The sequence below is a fragment of the Canis lupus genome, chromosome 11 (genome assembly GCF_011100685.1).
Source record: "Canis lupus familiaris isolate Mischka breed German Shepherd chromosome 11, alternate assembly UU_Cfam_GSD_1.0, whole genome shotgun sequence".
Taxonomy (NCBI): domain Eukaryota; kingdom Metazoa; phylum Chordata; class Mammalia; order Carnivora; family Canidae; genus Canis; species Canis lupus.
This window is the reverse complement of record NC_049232.1, coordinates 51,862,166-51,884,181: the sequence shown is the minus strand read 5'-3', so window position 1 is coordinate 51,884,181 and position 22,016 is coordinate 51,862,166. Positions and strand designations below refer to the sequence as shown.

Below are 22,016 nucleotides of genomic sequence, written 5' to 3'. Positions count from 1 at the left end.
GAGAGGGACAGAGGGCGGCAACGCTACGCGCCCTTTGATTTTATTGGTTGGTCTGTGGGGCTCAGACCCGAGACTGGGGGCAACTCTATTAGTCCAATCTCGGGTTTGAGAAGGTGGGACGTACTGGCCACCGCTCGAATCCCGGGAGAATCTTCTGGAACCTGTGTAACGTCAAACGCAGCCTTAAAGGAAAACCGCCTACCAGTTGGCGGTGACTCTGGGCATTCTTTCCTCTCTTCGTGTAGGAGGGTAGGGGAGAGAATAGTGCCCTTTGGGAGGTGTTAGTCCCTCGACCAGGGTCAAAAGGCCACCCCCTACCTACCTGCCTTCCATCGGAGCCGTGGATCGACCTCCACCAGACCTGATTCGGCTTTACCTTATCGTGACCCGGAATTGACCTGAGGTGACCTAACAAAACAGACCCCACGAGACATGCAGAATTCAAGCACCTTTCCGCTTTCTCCTTTGTAACCTGGTACTTCTCCCCAGGGTTAGCACGTCCTAACTCTAATTCCCTTTGCCAGTCTCCTCTTCGTGTCGGTATAATCCCCTCATCCCAGCTCCCTCGTGAGCAGCCCCTCCGAAGGAACCCACACAATCCTCATTAATGTTCTCTCTGTAACCTTTCATCCTACTTCCCCCTTGATCTCCCAAATGTTAGCCCACCCTCTCTTCCCCAGCGTTGTAGCTGGGTCTGATCTTCTGCCTACCCCACTCCCCCATCTTCTGTCTTTTTTTCTTAATCTGTTATCTATTCCTATGGTCTCCCCTATGCTAACTGCCCCCTTTAACCCTTCATCTCAGGTCCACATGATTTCCTTAACACACTCAGAATGTCCTATCTCCAAGTCCCAACCCCCTCTCTCCCCTATTAAATCTCAGCCCCAGTGTCCCCGTTGTTCAGAGCAGGCAGGGCTGCGGAGGCGGTAGCCAGCGGAAGCCGACGCTTGAGCAGACACGGTGCCTGGCGCCCACGTCACTGTCTCCCAGGCCCATCTGTGCTACAGGGAACGGGGGTGGGGAGGGGGTAATCCGGGGGTGAGGAGGAGGAAGGAGTTCTTGGGGGGGTTTGAGGACAAAGGAAGGGCCAGGGCAGAAACTCTCACCTCTCTTTCTTTGCCATTTCCCAGAAACAGTTTGGACATCCATGAGATCATGCAGTCTGGATAGATCTGGAAACTGAGGCTTGGCAGACATCAGTATCTGGGCCACAGAGCAGAGGAGAGAAGGACAGAGATCTAGGGGTTCCTGAGGTCAGGCCTGCATGTTCTCCATTATCTGCCTTCTTTCTAGTACTCACTGACGGGATCCCAAGTGTAAAGGGGTGTGAGCTGTGAAGTGAGGAAAGGATGTGGGGTAAGGAGAGGATGAAGAAAAGGTGGGATGAGGGAAGTGAGGAGAGGAGGAAGGAAGATGGGGTGAGAGGGTGGGAAGAAGAGGGGAGGGGAGAGAGAGTAGGAGGTAAGGAGGAGGTTTGAGAAGGGAGGGAGAAGTGGGGAACAAAGACTAGAAGGGAAGGGAGATGGGATGATGAGGGAGTGGAATATTAGTGTGACATGGAGATGGCCACGGTAGGATGAATGGGCCCAGGACAAGTGCTAGCTACTTAGATCTGGGGGATCTCACTCTGCCACCTCCAGACTGATGGGGGCCTGGGCTGTGGGTGGCTCTACTTCTTCCTATTTCAGTTCTGTCTATTTTGCCTCCTCCAGCCTTGCCTGTGCCAAAACGGAGGCAGGGGATTTAGACACTGGCCCTTACCTGGTCCCTGCTGATGGTGTATTGTGGGCTTAGGCCTTGGGGGGTGGCGTGCAGGGCCAGCCTTCAGGTGCTGATAGCATGGATTCCATTGTCTGCTGGGTTGTCTATTGCCACCCTGTGTCATGTTGCCCTGGGTATCAGGTGAGGGTTAGGAAGCAGAGTGCACAGTGTGGCATAGGTGTAAGAATGTAGGCTCTGTTGACCTAGTGAGATTACTTGCCAAATCTCTGCCTCATATCTTTCTTTGTATCATGGGTACAGCTCTGTACCTCATAGAGTTGTTGTGAGGGTTAATTAAGGTATCACATGCAATGAACCTAGTTTTGAGCTTGGTATGTAGTTACTGCTTGGCAAAGTTAACCATTATTCTGTGTGTTCACAGATATCTGGATGTGTGAGTGCATCTGATGTTCAAGTCTGGGAATTATTTGTACTGTTATATCTGTAATATGATTTGGAAGTGAGAGTGTATCTGTGTGATATTTTTTGTGGTAGTATGCCTGATTCTGTATTATTTGTTGTATATGTGATTTTTGTGTTAGTACACATGTGTGATTAAATGACTGTGTAGGTCTGTGTCTACGTGATGAACAGCTTCATGGATGTTGACACGTTGACTGCCAGTGTGTGCATGAATCTGTGATCCTGTAAGTTCTGAACACCTGCGCTCCCCTCCCTTCCTATAGAGACGTCATAACCCTAGGTGTCCCTCATTTTCTCACCCTGAGAGAACCGGAACCCGGGGGCAGGGGTAGGGGTGGGTGCCAGTGAGGAGGTGTTTAGACAGGAGCACATGTTCCCTCCCAGACTGTGTATGGGAGGGGGAGCCCCCTATCTTGCACATATCCTGAAGTCTCCAGAGGAAGTGCTCCCCCCCCTCAAGCCCATTCTTAGTTCTCTGACTTGTTGCCATGGCAGCAGTTGCCAGGGGCTCCCACGGTTGCTAAGATCTGGGTGTGGGAGGCTGCTAGGCCCTGTTGCCAGTGGAAACAGAGAAGGGGAGGGGAGACTACTCCCACAGCCACCAGCTCTCTGCAGTGACAGGACTGGTCCTTGGACCTCTCCTATTCCCAAATTGTACCTATGACTTGTATGTGGCAATACTATTGTTGGGGTGGGGGAAGCTTTGACAGGAAGTTCCAGCTAGAATACAGGGTTCCACCTTCTGAGGAGACACTATGGCTCAAGCTTGCCCGTTACCATCTTTAGGTTGGGAGGCCCTTAGAAATTACTACTTCATTCTGTCCCCCAACCCTTATACTTCTCCTGTAGCGATGTCTCTGCTTGAGTTCTCCGTGGCTGGTGCTTATTACCTGATGTTTCCACCTAGTATAGGAATGTTACAGGGACCCTGAATGCAGACTGACTCCTTCCTGAGGAGTCACCTCGATACATACTTCATGCTGACACTTGGACCCAGAATTCGGTTCCACTCTGGGTACCAACTTTGACCTCAGCCTGAGACACTAACCTTGGCCTTAGTCCTAGACCAGACAGTTCCCTAAACTCAGCCTTAGCCTAAGCCCTTCTAGACATGGATGAGCCCTAATATTACTTGAATTCAACTGGAGATTCAGTTCTGATCCTGTTTGCTGACTGGACACTGACCACAGTACTCCCTTGTACTCACCTTGTTCTAAACCTCCACTGGCCAGTACCCTAGGTGTTCAAAGGGGTTATTTCTTGCCTTGGACGTGAGAAGATAGTGCTAGAAATGACCAGCAGAGGGCGTGCAACATCAGGTTCTAGAGGCAAGTTTTCCAGAGCTCATCTGGGAAGATATCAGGTGTCTTGGGACCTTGGCTCTTTTCTCTCAGATCAGGACCTAGAGCCAGAGGCACAACAGTCAGTCTATGAGATTGAACTAAAGACATTAAGTTTTCCGACCCAGTTATTCTACTGTTTTGTGGTCATGTGGGTCTGTACAATCTTGAATCTGCCTCTAGATCAGCTGGGCTCAAGGCTGGGCAGGCACTAGAAGGTGCTTAACCATTTACAGGCATCACAGGTCTCAAGAGGACTGTATACCTGGTAAGGCATCCCATTCCCAACTCAGCATTTGTGTCATATGGTTATACAGTTTCACTACCTTCCCTGGAATCCAGTTAACTTTTGGTCCTATTAAGCAAAAATCTGCCTCTCCTCCACCTTTGGTCTTAACTTTGTCCTTGAGGTCACATTGGCCTCATCAGTCCCATCTGTCAGACATCAGTCATCTGCATACCTCAAGTCTGCTCCTCTCTAGAGTGAGACACTTCTCAGGCCTTCATGGGTTCCTCCTCTGCCTTTTTCCATTCTAGCCCCTAAGACCATGCTCCTTTGGCTGGATTTCAGTTCATGGTGCCTGGCTTTGATTAGCTTTTTTTCAGGAGTGCTGGTGCAGTGTGCAAATGAGCCAGCCTGCCTCTCTCATCTGACTCTGAACTTCTTCCTACATAGCCTCATGTTACATCAGTTTTTTGGTAGCTACCTCATACTGTTTCTCCATATCAAATGAAGACTATACCCTCCTCTTCCTGAGCTGCTGTATCACATCTTCCCATTTGTACAACTGCCCAAATGTTACAATTTTGAAAGGAGTGTTCTCTTTATTTTAAAAACAAAGATACTTGAAATAAAACAAACGTTTTTGCAATACCTTCTGCATTTTAGAACAATCCTTGGGCTTGGAAATCTCTGCATTTGTATTTACTTAAAGGTGGGACAGGAGGGACTGAAGTGCTTGCTTTGCAGCACATATGCTAAAATTGGAACCATATAGAGAAGATTAGCATGGCCCCTGCACAAGGATGACATGCAAATTCATGAAGCATTCCATATTTTTGGTTTTGATGAATGTTAAAATGTAATAATGTAAAGTGAATGTATATATGAATAAATTAGTATATTACCAAAAAAAGAAAAGAGACCGAAGATCCCCAGCTGTCTCAACTGTGACTTCAGCACTGTGGACAGAGACCATTGGTGGTACCCCGGCTATGCCTGTGATTGTGGGTGGGTGGAAGATGATACACGCACAGCTTTTAGATATCTAGGGGCCAGAAATCCTTGCTGCTCACTTAGTGCCTTATAGTGTATAAAGCTCTTTCCTCTTACCAAACTCACTCTGTCCTCACACAGCTATCAGCCCAGGACACAGGAGAGGAATGATTTCCCTGACTTTTACAGAGAAGGAAACTGAGGTTCAGCAAGGTCAAGCTCCAAGCAACCCTTTGGATGAGGTGGGAAAGAGAACACTATTCCATGTTTAGCAAATTTAGCCACTACTCTTTCCCCTTTAAGGAATGGCTTACTCTAGAGATAAGAGGAATGCATTTCAGGGGATCCCTGGGTGGCTCAGCAGTTTGGCGCCTGCCTTTGGCCCAAGGCACAATCCTGGAGTCCCGGGATCGAGTCCCGCATCGGGCTCTCTGCATGGAGCCTGCTTCTCCCTCTGCCTCTATGTCTATCATGAATAAATAAATAAATCTTAAAAAAAAAAAAAAGAGGAATGCATTTCAGCCAAAGCAGGGCAGGATGAGTGGAAGTTTGTGTGGAACTGAGGCTCCAGCCAGTCCTGGAAACAAGTGGCAGGAGGAGGAACAGTCCTAAAAGGATCTAAAGTCCATCAGGGGATCCCTGGGTGGTGCAGTGGTTTGGTGCCTGCCTTTGGCCCAGGGCGCGATCCTGGAGACCCGGGATCGAATCCCACGTCGGGCTCCTGGTGCATGGAGCCTGCTTCTCCCTCTGCCTGTGTCTCTGCCTCTCTCTCTCTCTCTCTCACTGTGTGCCTATCATAAATAGATTTAAAAAAATAAGATAAAAAAATAAAGTCCATCAGGATTGCCAGACTGAGGATGGGGAAACCTTGCTTTTGGATTAGGGTCCAAAGAGGCCCAGCTCTTATGTCTCTTTTTCTGTCCTTATGCTCTTCACTGAGCTTGGAGAAGGGACCCTTACGATCTTAAGCTGCCTCTGAGCCTGATGGACCTCCATTTGAAAATTCCAGGGAAGAAAAGTATGGGAGCAGTGTGAGTGAATGGGTGAGTTGTGTAGGTTGTAAGAAATCCTGTGACATGGCTACAGGACTGGTTGCTTATGTGCCTGTTCCCAGGGTGGAAAGAGGATATGCTAGACCACACAGTAGCTGTTTCCTTGAGATGTCCCTGACAGGCAGCACAATAAAGTGGTTAAGAACATGGGCACTGAAGGCAGTCTACCTGGTTCCCCTGCTTCCTATAGGACTGTGTAGCCTCGAGAAACTCTCAGCCTCTGTTCTTCACTTTTCTCATCTGTAATACAAACCTCAGGGTTGTTTTGAAGATGATTTTATATAAAGCATTTAGAACTGCCCAGTGCATAGTAAGTACTCAAAAATATTAGCAATGATTTGTATTTGGGGCCCCTACGGTTTAAAGGTAAAAGTATATGCCTCTGATCCACACTCTAGAGATGCTTTCTTTGCCTATAGGTACTGGCTCTGTTCTTATCTGGTAAAAGAAATAAGACTTCATAGTCCTCTGAAAGCTTCTCTCTCTTTTAAAAAAGATTTATTTATTCATGAGAGACAGAGGCAGAGACATAGGCAGAGGCAGAAGTGGGCTCCCTGCAGGGAGCCCGATGTGGGACTTGATCCCTGAGCGGATCCTGGACCCCAGGACCATGCCCTAAGCCAAAAGCAGACACTCAGCCACTGAGCCACCCAGGCGTCCTTGAAAGCTTCTCTTGAAGCTTAGTTTACCCAACTCTATCATATCACATTAAAACACTGCAAAAATGGGGAGAAAATCTTCTACTAAGAAGGACTCAGAAGATGAGAAAACAGACAGCTAGCTTCCTTTGTCACCCAGCAGGAACTGGGAAGAGAAATGTGTCTAAAACTGGCCCTTGGTGGTAGTGGTGGAAAACACTGCAGATAGGCTTGGAGGCCTTAACTATTCCTCAGTTTCTTAGAAAATTCTGGCTTCTCTTCTGTGCTTTCATTTTCCCTCTGTGTCCATGGTGGAGCCCCTGCCTCCTCCCAACCCATCACTTGATTCTTGGGAAGGTCAGCACCAGTAAAGCTCCAGAAAGAGAGCCACAGCATATTGTATTCTTCCTGGAGGCCACAGTAGCTCCTTAGACTCAGGAATTGGCTAATGATAGGGAAACAAGAAACTCAGCAGGTGCCTGAATAACAGGAAGCAGGAAGCCAAAATAGCATCACAATCTCTTTATTATGATTTCCACTGTGCCCAGCCTCTGGGAGCATCAGCTCCTTCAGGAGTGAGGGCTGAGCCATGGGGAGGAGCATGCAGCTGTACTGGTGGGAAGACAGGGCTTGGGGATGTTCCCCTCGGCTTACTGTCAAGTTACCTTCTGCAGAAAAGAACATAGGAAGGGTATAAGGGGCCAGAGGGCATTGGATCCTCCAGTTATGTGTTCTCAGGAACCCCCTCACAAGCCTGTATTTGGCTAGAAGATAGATCACAGGCCATCTCTTAAAGGTGGGTAAACTTAAAGGCCTTTGTTTCACATGGTTATGGAAAGGCCTTGCTGCTTATAACATGATGTTCTCACTTATGGTCATGCCAACCTGTGCTATACAAGCTGGAATGTGATTGGGCTTCTTAGCTACTGGCCCAGACCAGATGTGACACATCGTCCACAAATTGGGTCATCAGGACATATGGCTCAGAGGAAAGGTTTTCCTTAGTGCTAGTTGGGTCTAGTAGAAATTCTGTCACCTGTTTATTTTCTTTCAAGGTTGCCAAGAGCAGTGGCAGCAGGGGAAATGCCCAGTCCTACCACACTCCAGGACTGAGCTACAGGGAATAGGCACAATATAGTATTTCCCATCCTCCATCCAGATCTCTGTTATCTAAGCTGCAGTCAGGGCCCCAGAAAAGGATCCTGGGCAAATTCAAATTAAGTGGTATAGGGAAAGAAGCAATTTTATTACTCTAAATTGAGGAGTAAAAAGGGGTTATGGTTACAAGTGCTGCCAGGACGTTATTCTTTCAGTGCCAAATATATACCTTCCTTATATCAAATTCTGCTAGTTTGAAAGGGTCATGCTTGTAGGATCACTAGAGCCTGCTACCAGTCATGCCTGGAGGTTATTCTGGACTCTGAGGTGGTCATAACTAGCCTGAGGCCCTGCCAGACAGCTTCTGCTGAGCTTCCCTCTTGCCTTTAGGGATTCCTTGCACTGCTCTTACTGAAGCCATGAGACCGGCAATGGTTGAGGTTGTACTTCGGACTAAGAGGCCTAGGTACAATCCTGGGCTTACTCTCCAAAGAGGTGTCTTCTTCCCAGGCAGTATGATTTTGTGCCTCCAATGTTAGTGATAGGAATGGGGGAATTCCTAGATCTGGCCACTCAAATACGGTCAGGGTGACATCCCATAGGGAGCACCAGGGCCAAAAAGGCAGATCTGCCCTGTAGGCCCAGTCACTTGGGCTAGAGGTGGGAAGAGGCAATATGCTCATAGCTTTGGCTGTTCTCATAGGAAGAAAAGCATTTGAGAGTGGGTCAGTACCTAGAGGAAGGGTCTGCTCCATCTCTGGGATCCAAAGGGGCCATTGCTCAAAACCAAAGAGCCTTCCTCTGTTGAGGAAGGCTGGTCTCAGGTGAGGAAGCCACAAATCAGATCTGGATGTTATATGGTATGGCCACAGCTTACTGCCTTACTTACCTTCTATCACTGCAGCTCCACGTGTCATCCAGATGCCCCTGCCTTTAAATCTGAGCATAGGGAGGAGGAGTTTTGGGTAAAAAATAGGCTTAGGGCAAGGAGATGTCAGAGGAGCAACCCTAACCTCTGCTGATAGTGGGTGGAGTGGGTGGTGTTTGTAAAAAGCACTGATCTCAATTCTGGGCAGCCAAGAAGAAATGACTAGAACATTTTCTCAAACCTTAAGAGTCAGACACTAATTTTTGTACTTGGCAGAATTTCAGATAGTCACAGTGATGGAAAGGTTTGATGAAAAGGAAAGGGAATGGGCTTCGCTAAGTTTATAAAAGTTTGAACAGCTTCATATGTACTGCAGATGATCTCCATGGATTAGAACACTGCAAAGCAAAATCCCAGATGGGGATTGGGGTGGGGCTTCTACAACTCTGATCTGGTGGAGCTAGGGACTCTTTACATTGGTAAAAAGCTAAATGCCTAATGGGAGAAAAGGCTAGTTGCTTCTCCATGTTTTTCTGCTTCTTAGGACTTTGTGGACTGGGAATTCTATGCTGGGGTCCCCTGGGCCCTCTGCAGCATGCCCCAAGGAAACTTGCTGTCTTGGAATAGGGAGAAGAATAGTCTCAATGAGCCTGGTCCTACTGTGGAAGGAATCCTGCTTTGCCAGGCCCTGAGATGCAACCAGCCCGATCTGGCCATGCATGGTCTTTTACCACTCATCTACAGAAAGCTAAAAGCTGCAGCTCCAGAGAGGTAGGCATCACTTTGTCTGTGAAGGATCAGGGCACAGGAAGATATAGTTCACTCCCTATGACTGATGATGAGGCAGGAGAAAAAAGCTGTTCCGCTCTCAGAGCCCAGAGCTTGTCTCTACTCAAAATGCCTTGTGAGATCCAGCAGCCCAAGGCCATTGGCATACAAGGTGATTTACCAGAAGAATAAGCAAGAGCCCCTGTGCTGAATGTGCTTTAATCTTTTTCATTGCAAAACCCCAGGTCTGGCTGCTTCAGAGGCAGTCCTTGGACCCAAGAGTCATGTGCTTTCTCTCTCTCTTTTTTTCCTTTCTGGCTTAACTGAACAATGGCCCCTCTTAATGATCAGTCTTGGGAGTATGGCTAAGCAGTATTTTTAAAAAGCTGTGGGTTTTAAAATGTTCAGGGCCATACCCATGAACCCAGATTCATTTTCTGTCTGCTTCATTTTAGTCCTGAATAAACCAACCCCCGAAGCTTCACAACCTGTTCTAGGTCAAGCAGTTTCTACAGAAGGTGATCATATAATGTTGTTACCATAACCTTGGTTGTAGCTCCCCACTTTCCTCTGAGCATCTCAACACTGAGCTGTATGCTACTTCTGTAAGCACATAATTTAATACAAGTACCTTGAGCAATGGGGATATGTTAGTTTCAACATGATGGAGCCAATCCCCTCTCTAATATTCAGATTGGAAACAGAACCTGGACTCCAGGGCCAGAGCTGACCCACAACATGCAGTGACTTAAGAGCTTAAGGGGGACAGCTGGGACTTAAGAGGCCAGGCTTGGTGGCAAAAGACATGTAGTGAGTAGCAGGGAGAAGCAGCAACTCAGGCCGTATCTCAGTGATGGGGAGGATGAACCTCCTGTGAGGTTTTGCTGGGACTTCTGCAGAACAGCTGAGGAGGGAGGGAGAGAAAGAGAGAGAGAGAGCGAGCGAGCTGAGATGCAAATCCTCTTCTTGGTTCCAGCTTGTCAGGGGCACTATGGAAGAGGCTGGCTCTTGTTCTCCATACAATGGCACACTCTTCTAGATCTACATTTGGGCTGAGGTGGAAAGATGGAATATCATGAGGCTTCTCCTCTCTTTTTCCATCCTAAACTGGTCTTCATTGGATATCAGGCTTCAGGTCTCTGTGGTAGTTGACTTGGGTCAAGCATCTAATACAGAGGGTTGTGACTCCTGCCATCATACTTGTTCCATTCAGGCCCATGGGCTCTGGGCCATGTGTTCCCATCTGTAAAACAGGGGCCAGGATGGCTCATCTTGGTTTTTGACTGTTCTGCTAAAGACTTTTGGACTTGAAAGACTTGGCTGAGAGATTCCTAGAATTCTGGGCTCCTGGGAGGGGCAAGATGCCTTCTCTGTCACTAGGAATAAGGATTTAAATAAACAACAGGCTGAAGTGCAGTGGTGGTTTTCAATAATTTTCCCAGTTCAACATACCTAAGGGACATAGCACATACCTACCAGGATAGTGGCTCACCACAGAAGGGATTTTCAATTGAGGAAGAGGGAGCCTATCAGCATCTCCAGGACAGCATGTGAGACTGATATGCCCTATTTAAAAATCACTTGGCCAGAGACTTGTCTTCTAGAAATCAGAACTGGCCAATAGGAGTGAATAGAGACCCCTCTCATCCATACCAGGAGCTTCAGAAAGGAACTTTGATCCTTTTTCAATCAAGAAGAACCAGGTCTCTGAAGGCATGGACAGCTAGGCATGTGTGAATGTGCACACATATGTGTTCAGTGGCAGGTCCAGTCTTATGATGTGAGGACAGAGGAATGGGTTCAGGAGTGGATACCGCCACAGCTCCCAGGGCTTTTCCCTGCAGCAATGCATTTACTGCCTCTGTTGTGAGGGGAGCAGTGATTTCAGTTCCATAAAGCTTAGTGGCAAACTGCGATGCTGGCAGTGCTCCATTCCCGTAAGTCTCAGTACCAGAGGATGGTGGGGGAAAGAGGGAAAGAGAAAAAGGAGAGGAGGGAGAAACATCACTGTCCCCGAACTGAGCTTCTCTGCTCCATGCTATCCTGGGGGTTTCAGATGAATTGCTGCACTGTTGGGGCGAGCAGCCAAGATGTAGACAACATTCTCCCGCAGGAAGGTAGGCCAGTCCACAAATCTGGAGTGGGAGCAAGGAATAGGTTTGTGAGGTTGGCTGCAGAGCCTGGGGGCTCATGAGACCTGATCCCAGTGGCACTATGGCTTAAGCTAGGCAAAGCTCAGAGAAGCCCTGGCTTTTGGCTATCATAGGTATGGCTGGCTGTGATTCCAAGCTGACAGACCAGCCAGCTGACCCTATAGATTTGGGGTCAAATGTACATTCTTGGAGCCTGGTTTCTGGGATAGGCACCTGCTGTTTTGGGGTGGCAGTGGGTAATGCCCATTTACATGTGTTGAAGGGTCAGGAGTGCAGACAGCCCAGTGAGGGGATCCTACTCACCTGGACTCCTGCTCTGTGGGCAGCAGAGCCTTGTCCTGACTCTTGCTGCTACTGCTGGCTGGACTGCTGTCTGCTATGGGACCCACATGGCTGATGCTGTTTGGCACAAGGATATGTGGTTAGAAATGGAAAAGTGAAAGGTCTGGCCCCTCCCAAACTCTGGGGAACCCATAGCTTGGATATACATGTCCATGCTTTTCTAACATGGGCAACAGTTTGATGTAGAGGATGCCCTATGCCTTGGCCAATAAGAATCAATGTCCTTTGGCTAATGCACAGGAAGATCCTCTCCTGTCTGTTGACAGAAGAAACAGAGAGGTACCTTTCATACCAAGGGCCATTGGCATGGAAAAAAGAGAAGGGCATGTGAGTGGGGGAAGGGATTGGCAAGGAACAGACCTGACACTGCAGGAAGGAACCTCTGTAAGGCGTTTGCAGAACCAAGAGTGCTGGGCTCCACGGCACTCTGCCTCACTGATAGTGTTCCCACTGCCCCGGGCCAGGAAAGTGGTCCGGGCTCGTTCCCTCTCCTTGACTGTCAGAAGTCTTAACAGAGAGTTCTGGGGAAGAAGAGACAAGTTAAGATCTTGGAGGTGAAAATATTTTATAAAATGTCAAGCTATAGAGAATCCTATCTCCATTATGACCTCTGCAGCCTCCCTTTGAAGCCACCCAGGGCCTTACTGGTAGCATTAACATTTGCAGTTGGGGCCAGTGCAAATCAATCTTCCTTGGGCAGTTTCCCCAGCTCAAGGATTGGGATCATCTGTCACTGGGTGGAACATGGTCCCTGCTAAGACAGTAACTAGTGCTCCTTCAACCTGCCCGGCATGCTTCCTAGGTCTCTGTCACCCAGTATCCCATAGACATTCACCCCAGCTGGCCCTCACCTGGGGACGCAACTGCTGCAGAAGTAGGAGGGACTCATGGGACAAGAAGTCAGGCCACTCTATGTGTCCTCGATGTTCAGGGTCCAGGGCTGCAAACTGGCGGGCTGCCTGCTCTTCTTGCTCCTCGCTTAGAGCCCTGTCACTGTCCCCTCGCTTTGCTGCTTGGTGGCGGTAGCGCAGGAAGTCCTCCAGTGTCAGGGAGCAATCTGTGGGAGGCACCCCATATTAGCCACGCCCATCCTTTCCTCAGCATCTGGGGCACCTCCATTTACTTTTAATGTACCCTCCAGAACCCCTATATGCACAGCTTTTGTGGAGTCTTTGTTTCCCATAGCCAGGATAATTCAGGCTGTGTGTGGGGGGAGAATAGGTGGGTGTGTGGGTGCCCCTTCTACCCCCAACAGTTTGGGAACAGGGACCTATTTACCCCTACTCTCCAAATTCCAGGATACTCCTTTTATGGTTCATCCTAAAAAATATGGAGGAAAATGTGCCAGCCCCTCTCCATCTGGCAGCACTGTCCAGCCTTACCAGGAATAACTTTACACTGCTGAAAGGTCTCTGTGAGGCTGTACATCTCCTCCTCAGTTAGCAGCAAGTTGAGATTATCCTGAAAAAAAGGTAAGATCTGAGTCAGTGGCCATATAGACGAGTAAGAAAGGCAGGCCTAGGATCAAGAAAGATGGAAACTGTATTTCAACTTGAAGGCAATTGTGAGATCATTTTATCCCAGCATCTAATCATAATCAAAGAGACTGAAACTCCAGAAAGGGGAAAGGATTTGCTCAAAGTTGCCCAGCTCTGAGCAGAATCTTCTCCAGAAGGCAGGTATCCTGATTCTAGACCTAAGTCCCTTTTACTAAAACAGTAGTTTTAATATTATTCTCTGAGATACCCTAGGGATTCCTTGGAAGTGCCTTAGGAAGCTGCTGCAAGGGAAAAGGGGACTAAGAAATGGGCAGGGTTGTGAATCCCCAGCTCCACCAACCACAGCTACTCCTTCTTTATCCATTTTATGAATTTGGCTTCTATGTTAGACTGCTCAAAGAGTATTTCAGGTAAAAAAGAAGTTTAATTCTAACTCTGCTCCCAGAGTAGACTGCATTACTTTAAATAATCCAGAATGGTTTTGAAAGAGATGCCATCATAATGAAGTTCCTAAAACCAAATGAGTTTTTTGTGGTGCCACAGAGTTTTAATTCCAAAACGGCAGTGATATGTTATTTTGTTAATACTAATTTATACAGTCTATAGTCTTTAAACTGTCAAAGATTCTTCTTACTAGATTATTTTTCCTCTCTTAAAATATCAGCAAAAGGGATGCCTGGGTGGCTTGGCAGTTGGGCATCTGCCTTCGGCTCAGGGCATGATCCTGGGATTTGGGATTGAGTCCTGCATTGGGCTCCCTATGGGGAGCCTGCTTCTCCCTCTGCCTATGTGTCTGCCTCTCTCTCTCTCTCTGTCTCATGAAAAAATAAATAAGTCTTTAAAAAAGTATCAGCAAAGAGAGGAACAGATATTTCATGAGTATTCATTTGTGGATTTCATAAAGAACTCAAACAATCCTTTCAGTAAACACTTATTGAGCACCTGATATATGCTGGGCATAGTGGGGTGTAACACTGTGAGATGCTAAGTGGGGCTGGAGTGTAGGGGTGTTTGTGTGTGGAGGGAGAGTAGAGAGGAATGATGAAAGTTAAGGGAAAAATAGGCAGAAACCTGACTGTGAAGTGCCTCGAATACCCATTACTGAGTTCTTCAAATGGGTTTTTATTCTGAAGGCAAAGGGGAGTCACCAAAAAAAAATTTTTTTAAGTAGGCTCCACACCCAGCATGGAGCCCAATGCAGAGCTTGAATTCACAACTCTGAGATGAGACCTGAGCTGAGATCAAGAGTCAGACACTGAACCAACTGAGCCACTCCGGGGCCCTGACTGAATGGTTTTTAAGAGCATAGTGCCATGGTCAGATCTTTGCTGTGTGGACAATGAATTAGAGGGGCAAAGTCTAGAGGCATGAGGACAGTTAGTTAGCTCTTGCTATAGTGCAGGTAAGAAAGGATGACCAGCTAACTTAAGACATGGGAATGGAAAAGAGATTTGATAGGTATTAGGTAGAATCAATAGGACCTTTTGACTTACTGGATGTGAGGAGTGAAAGAGAGAAATGAGTTGGTATTGGTAACTGGGGATGTGGGGTAGTATTATTATTCAGAGAGGTTAAGAAATTTAGAGAGAACAGGTTTTGGGGAAAAGAGCAGTTCATTTTGGGGCATGTTGAGTGTGAAGTACCTGTGAAACATCAAAATGGATTTAAGTCCAAGAGACAAGAAACTTAGATCTGAATACACAGGTTTGGGAATCATAGCTGTGGCCACTGAAGTAGATGAAATAGCCAGGGAGACAGTGTGTGCAATGAGCAAAGAACAGTGTTAACAATAGAACCCCAAGGAATATCAGCATTTATAACTCTGACAAGAAATTAACTAAGGGCACTCAGAAAGGATAAAGAAGAAGGGAGGAGGAGAATCAGTAGAGAGGTTACTGGAAGACGAGAAAAGAGAGCTGTACAAAGTCGAAGTTTACTGTTAACAGTGGTGATACAACAATGATGGGACTTTACCGATTTTCTATTTTGTCTAGTTTTCTTATTTTGCATAATAATTCTCATAAACACTTAAACCCTCCAAAAGAAGAGGAGGCAATAAGGAAGTGCTAAATATCTCATAGAAGTCAAATAAGAAGATGCCTGAGAAAAGGTCACTAGACTTGACAGGTCACTGGTGATTTTAGAAAGAACCAATGCAACAGAATGACAGGTGCAGAAGCTGAATTATAGGTGGTTGAGGAGCCACAAGGACATGATGGAGTCTTTTCAAGAAGCCTGGCTATGAAGGAAAGGTCAGAAAGGGGAAGAGCTCCGAAGAAACCTTTGTAAAAAGCCCAGGAGGGGACACCTGGGTTGCTCAGTGGTTAAGCATTTGCCTTCGGCTCAGGGTGTGATCCTGGAGTCCTGGGATCGAGTCCCACGTCGGGCTCCCTGCATGTAGCCTGCTTCTCCCTCTGCCTGTGTCTCTGCCTCTCTCTCTGTGTGTGTCTCTCATGGATAAATAAATAAAATCTTAAAAAAGAAGTCCAGGAAGTAGTAGTAATGATGGTAGGACTCTGATAGAAAGCCAGGAAGAGAGCTACGTATTCTGAGGGGTTAGGAAGGAGGTACCTTCAACAGGGTCCCGTGTCAGCGGAACACTGCAGGGCAGAGTTGCTGTGAGTGAAAAGGCTGGTGTTTGGAGGGTGGTGACTAGAGAAGATGGTGTGTAGAGCATCTACTGTGACATACTTGAGCTAGGGAAAAGGTGTGTAAGTAACAGCTGGAAATAATTATTCTGTAATTCATTTTATGGACAAGCCATAGATAAAGTGATATTTCTTAGAAAGTGGCATATTTTTACTTTTTTCTAAGCAGTAGGAAGAAGATGGGAACTCTGCTGAGATGCTTACTCTGAAATCAGTGAATAATGAAGATATCTATATCTGCAAGATAACCAATAAAGCAAGACTTAAATTCTATTCAGATGTACTGAAAAATGGATGCAAATCTGGCTTTTGTCTTTTTAAAAGTTGGAAAGTGGTAGGTCAAGTGATGATCTTAGGACTAAGAAGTATTCCTGTGTTAGAACCAATCCCTATTGGAAGCTGGTTAGGATGGTTTTTCAGATGAGTACAATGAATGACAACTATAGACTATTAGAGAAAGCACAACTCCAAACAGAATAACTTTTGAGTAATTAGGTCTTATCTTACCCATTGATTCCTCCAGCTCAGTAGTTCTCAATTGGGGATGCATTTTCTCCCCTAGGACTCATTGGGTAATACCTGGAGACAATTTTTGTTGTCACAACTTGGGGGTGGGTGCTACTGACATCTAATGGGGGTAGAGGCCAGGGATGCTGCTAAACATACTACATTCCACACATCTCCCACAACAAAAAACTGTGTCCAAAATGTCATAATACTGAGGTAGAAAAAGCCTGTCCAAGCTTGAGGATCCTTGTATCTACCATTACTTTTGGAAAACTCTTTTAGGTCACTGCCTAGAAACCAGTATTCTAAGACTGGGTCTCCAAAAAAGTGCCAAGTTTCCTGCAGTGTGGCAGCCCACTGTCCCTGCAGTCCAGGCTCACACAGTAGTGGCAGCTCCAGCCGGTTTCTGTGTGGGCTGTCTCGGTCACCTCTGCTGCACTATCTCCTTGGATGTAGCCCATGCGGCGCAGGCAGCCATCATGGAAAACCCTGGTGCAGATCCTACACGGGAAGAGGCTCTCAGCTGTCCAGACCTCACAGACATCACACATCTCATCGTTGACAACCTGGAGAAAGGAATAAATAGGGAGTGTATTCATTCCAGCATAGGCAGCAAGATCCTATGGCCACCAAACACAGAGCTATCCATGTGGGGCTCAATATCCCTGGAGCAGCCCAGAGGAACAATTCGAACTGAAGCTAATGTTAAGGGGATAGAGCTTTCTCTCTCGAAAACAAGAACCAGCAAACTCTTCCATCTTCTCAGGCCTCTGTGACCATGTTTCTGAACAGGGATGCTACAAACATTTTTAGAAAAAATAATCTGTTCTGAAAGACTGTCCCAGACACTGCAGGACACTTAGCATCCCTGATTTTCTTGGCACTAAAAACCAGTAGCAACTCCTGTGATTATGACCTTCTTGAATCCCCACAAATTTCCAAATGCCCCCCACAGGAATACTACTAACCCTTAGTGAGAAGGAAGGCAGAAGATCTGCCATGGTGTCATTCCTTATTACCCACTGTCTCAAGTCTTTCACTAAGACCAATCCAGGATGTAACATTTTTATTCTTGTAGAAGAAATTCAAAGATTGTTCTGGACTCAACTGCACCTTTCTGGAGTTCTTTTCGAATCTCACGTTAATTATACCCAGGGCTCCCTGTTCTGCTCCCTGATTCTCAGACTTCTTAAGATTCTTAAGACTTGAGGACTGCTCCCTAACTAGATACTCACAAGTTCTCTAGGCTCCAAGCAGATATCAGGAGGCTTGTCATCATCCAGCTTTCGAGTGGGGCGGATGAAGGCAGGGGGTGTGAAACGATTAGTCCTGTCAAACTCCTCTGGCTCCACTCCACGCCCATCTCGGAGCCTCTCCCAGGCTGCACGGTTGACACTGCTCTCTTCTTGGAGCACTGGGGTACTTGACTCTGCTTCTTTCTCCTCCTGTACCTCTTGGACAGAGCCCTCTACAGTGCCACGGCGGGACCCTGGAAGCTCACCAGTGCGTCGGATAGAAGGCCTGTCCCGTAGCCCATCCTTGAAGGCAGACACAGCCAGGCTCACCTTCTGCACCTGTTCCACTGTCTGCCTCTTGGACATCAACACCCCCATGGCTCTGTGGACAAAAAACAGGGGCTCAGACTCAGCCAATGGATGACCATGTCAGGCCAATCAGTTTCAACCATTCATCTGAGTGGTAAGTGCTGTTAAATAGTTTTTCTCTCTTCTGGAATTCAGTGGCATGGCGGGGTGAAGACAGCACTTGTTAAGGAGTCAGAAGACCCTGGTTTTTTTTCTGACTGGCTCTGTGATTTTGGTTTTCCCATTTGTAAAATGAGGGCTATCTGCCCAATGTACTTCACGGGGCTGTCATGAGGATGACATTAGAAAATGGGCTTATTAAGGGCTTAGTAGACTGGAAAGTATTCTACAAATGTGAAATGGTATCTCTTTTTGTTGCTGTCCTGAAGCCAATTAGGTCCAGGGGTTCCAGGCCTCTGATGAGATAGTTGGAGACTTCAGAGCCTAAATCTCTCCTCTGCCCCAAGAGATTACCCAAAACTTAAAACAAGACTGCAGCAATACATTTCAGACTTCTAATTAAAGAAAAACTCCTCCAGTAAGTGCTGTGCACAGTGCATCCAGGGATACTCCATATCAAATGCTCTTTTCAGAGTAAATTCACTCGTGTTTTTAGGGGACTTCTGAATTAGACAGGCAACTCTACCACATATCCATATGGTCAAGGTCACAAACATTCCTTTGCCCCTTCTAATTAGTAGCTATGCTTCTTTGTGAGTCTGTCTTTCACAGACAACCTGCCCATTACAAGTGCTAAAGTGCTTCTTGGACATTTAAGGCTTTGCTAATGTTACTCCATTTTCTCTTTTGATTTTCTGAACTGTTCAATAAAACCTTTGCAGGTTGAGATGTAACATTATCCCTGCTCTTCCTCTACAGTACCAGTGTACAGCACCAGAAAGTGAGGGTATGACATGGTACATTGCAAAGCTGGTTTGCTGTTCCCTAGTCTGAAGGGTCTTCGCAGAATTCAGCTGGGGGATGCTTGCTCCAAGTAAAGTGAAACAGGGTTCATTTTAGCCTTGCTTTCAAACCATTATAATCAAGGCTTATTGAAAAATACTATGTGGAAGGCACTAACTACTCATTATAGGAAACAAAAGACAAGAAAACAGTCTCACCACTTAAGCTACTTAATATCAGAACTCAAAGAAGAATGAAGTACTGGAAATGCCTAAAGGACTGAGAGTCAAAGAGGACCTTAAAGAGTAAGTAGGAAGTTGCTCTCTGTTCATTTGGATGAAAAGGTGGCAGAGGGTAGGAGGAGAGGTTAGGGCCAATTAGAAGGCTACTATAATAGTCTAAGCAAGATGTAAAGGTTTTATTATTATTATTATTATTATTATTATTATTATTATTATTATTATTTTAGATTTGAGAGAGAGAGAGAGAGAGAGAGAGAACGAACACAAGCAAAGAGAGGGAGAGTGAGAGGGAGAAGCAGACTCCCCTCTGAGCAGAGAGCGCGACCTGGGGCTTGATCCCAAGACTCTGAGATCTCCCAGTACCCTGAGATTATGACCTGAGCCAAAGGCAGTTGCTTAACTAACTGAGTCACCCAGGTGTCCCAAGATGTAGAAGGTTTAAACTGAAATGATGGCAGCAGGAATAATGGTGGCTGAGTCTATTTGATATCAGGGAAATAGAGAAATTTAGGAATAAAATGATAACTGACTGGATAAAGGGTAAAAGGAGAGGGGGCAGTTTTATATTTATTTCCCAGCTTTATTAAGATATAATTGACATAGGGACGCCTGGGTGGCTCAGTGGTTGAGCATCTGCCTTCAGCTCAGGGCATGATCCCGGTCTGGGATCAGGTCCTGCGTTGGGCTCCTTGAGAGATGCCTATTTCTTCCTTCTCCCTCTGTTTCTATCTCTCTGCCTCTCTCTGTGTGTCTGTCATGAATAAGTTAATAAAATCTTAAAAAGATAAATTGACATATAATGCAAGTTTAAGGTGTATAATGATAAGATTTGATACACTTACATATTGCAAAATGCTTACCATAATAAGGCTAATTAGCATATCCTTTATGCCACATAATTACCATTTTGTTGTTGTTTTTGTTATGGTAAGAACATTAAAGCTCTACTCTCATAGTGTCTTTCAAGTATACAATAGAATATTACTAATTATGGTCACCTTGCTGTACCTGAGATCCCTGGAACTTATCTTATACCTGAATGTCTTTACCCTTTGACCAATGTATTCCTGTTTTCTCCTCTCCTCAGGCTTTGGCCTCTTTTTCTGAGTCCAATGTTTTTAGATTCCATGTCTAAGTGAAGTCATATAGTACTTTATTCAGCCTTTCTCTGCCTGACTTATTGAGAGGACAGTTTTTATTTTATTTTTATTTATTTATTTTTTAATTTTTATTTATTTATGATAGTCACAGAGAGAGAAAGAGAGAGGCAGAGACACAGGCAGAGGGAGAAGCAGGCTCCATGCACCGGGAGCCCGACGTGGGATTCCATCCCGGGTCTCCAGGATCGCGCCCTGGGCCAAAGGCAGGCGCTAAACCGCTGCGCCACCCAGGGATCCCTTATTTTTATTTTATTTTTTAAGAGATCTTATTTATTTACTCATGATAGACATAGAGAGAGAGAGAGGCAGAGGGAGAAGCAGGCTCCATACCGGGAGCCCGACATGGGACTTGATCTCGGGACTCGATCCCGGGACTCCAGGATCATGCCCTGAGCCGAAGGCAAGCGCTAAACCGCTGAGCCACCCAGGGATCCCCGAGAGGGCAGTTTTAAATCAATTAACAAGTGACGCCTGGTGGCTCAGCAGTTAGGCGCCTGCCTTTGGCTCAGGTCGTGATCCTAGGATCCAGGATCGAGTCCCGCATCAGGTTCCCTGAGAGGGGCCTGCTTCTCCCTCTGCCTATGTCTCTGCCTCTCTCTCTCAGTCTGTGTCTCTCATGAATGAATAAATCTTTAAAAAAAATCAACTAACTAGTAGAATTTAAGAAACAAAAACAATCATAGGAGGAATAAAAGAGGCAAACCAAGAAACAAACTCTTAACTATAGAGAACTGATGGTTACCAGAGGGGAGGTAGGTGGGGCAATGGGTCAAACAGATGATGGAGATTAGAGAAGGCACTTATGAAAAGCACCAGGTCACCAGGTGATGTATGGAACTGTTGAACCACTACACTGTACACCTAAAGCTAATATTACACTGTATGTTAACTAACTGGAATTTAAATAAACACTTAAAAAAAAAACTACCTAGCAGAATGCTATTGCCATTTACAGAACTTGGGAAATAAAACTGGATTTTCTACCTGTTGAATTAAAGATGTCTGGGGCATTCAGGTGTTATGTTATCCTCTGCTTAAAATTTTGAAATGGGGGCATCTGGGTGGCTCGGTTGGTTAAGTGGATGCCTTAGATTCAGGTCATGATCCCAGGATCCTGGGATGGAGCCCCCATTGGGTTCCCTGCTCAGTGGGGAGTCTGCTTCTCCCTCTCCTTCTGCCCCTCCTCCCCCTGTTCTCTCGTAAATAAATAAAATCTTAAAACAAAACAAAACAAAACAAAAAGGATAAAGTCCTCCAAATTGTACTTTTATTTTTTTTTAAACTGTTGCCTGTGAGGCCCTGCTTGGTCTGGTTTCCTTTCTTTGTTCTATGTCCTAACCATACTGGCTTTCTTTCAATCTTTCTTTGCCATGATTCCTATATTTTTGGGACCCTAGAACATTCCTTCCCTCCATTAGTGCCTATTTATTTGTCAGAGCTCACATATCATGTCCTCATGGAAGTTCAGATTAGAGTACTCACAGCACTATGATCTTCACTAGAGCACTTATCTTTGTCATTACATATTCAGTAGGACGCTTATCTGATCACTGTCAGTTTCCTCTATTAGATTGTTTTTACCCTGATTAGTACCTATCTCCACTGCCTAGCAATGTGTATAGAAAAGAATAACAATAAAAAAAAAAAAAAAAAAAAAAGAAAAGAGTAACGATAAACATTTCCCGGGGTGTCTGGCTGGCACAGTCAGAAGAACACAAGACTCTTGGTCTTACAGTCATGAATTTGCATCCTACACTGGGTGTAGAGATTACTAAAAACATTAAACTTAAAAAAAAAATTTCCTAATTAATTGTG

The 22,016-nt window shown here is 46.0% G+C and overlaps 1 protein-coding gene, 1 long non-coding RNA gene and 1 other non-coding gene across 14 annotated transcripts in view; 2 read left to right on the top strand and 1 right to left on the bottom strand.

Annotated features, from left to right (window-relative positions):
- The first annotated feature begins 4 nt into the window (after positions 1 to 4).
- The window catches only part of LOC111098085, a 28,921-nt gene continuing 6,909 nt past the window's right edge, over positions 5 to 22,016 (top strand). For 3 of the 11 annotated variants that reach the window (XR_005366939.1, XR_005366938.1, XR_005366936.1), the window contains exons 1-7: positions 5 to 403; positions 1,131 to 1,253; positions 9,024 to 9,167; positions 12,958 to 13,131; positions 15,976 to 16,140; positions 17,776 to 18,011; positions 18,776 to 19,104. This is a non-coding gene — a long non-coding RNA (uncharacterized LOC111098085). Of the gene's footprint in view, positions 404 to 1,130; positions 1,254 to 4,881; positions 4,983 to 8,940; positions 9,168 to 12,957; positions 13,132 to 15,972; positions 16,141 to 17,775; positions 18,012 to 18,775; positions 19,105 to 22,016 lie in introns of all 11 variants that reach the window. The other 8 variants (XR_005366941.1, XR_005366937.1, XR_005366942.1 and 5 more) reach the window with 8 other exon arrangements.
- LOC119874109 lies at positions 4,480 to 4,585 on the top strand. Its single transcript, XR_005367319.1, has one exon. It is a non-coding gene; the product is annotated as a U6 spliceosomal RNA (small nuclear RNA).
- PHF24 (PHD finger protein 24) overlaps positions 6,938 to 22,016 on the bottom strand; it is a 28,520-nt gene continuing 13,441 nt past the window's right edge. For both annotated transcript variants that reach the window (XM_038552683.1, XM_038552682.1), the window contains exons 2-8: positions 17,549 to 17,930; positions 16,694 to 16,879; positions 13,042 to 13,120; positions 12,511 to 12,716; positions 12,020 to 12,180; positions 11,621 to 11,716; positions 6,938 to 11,299 (exon numbers count right to left, since the gene is read on the bottom strand). In XM_038552683.1, the coding sequence (XP_038408611.1) occupies positions 11,203 to 11,299; positions 11,621 to 11,716; positions 12,020 to 12,180; positions 12,511 to 12,716; positions 13,042 to 13,120; positions 16,694 to 16,879; positions 17,549 to 17,926 (1,203 nt within the window). In that variant the 5' untranslated portion in view covers positions 17,927 to 17,930 and the 3' untranslated portion in view covers positions 6,938 to 11,202. The remainder of the gene's footprint in view (positions 11,300 to 11,620; positions 11,717 to 12,019; positions 12,181 to 12,510; positions 12,717 to 13,041; positions 13,121 to 16,693; positions 16,880 to 17,548; positions 17,931 to 22,016) is intronic.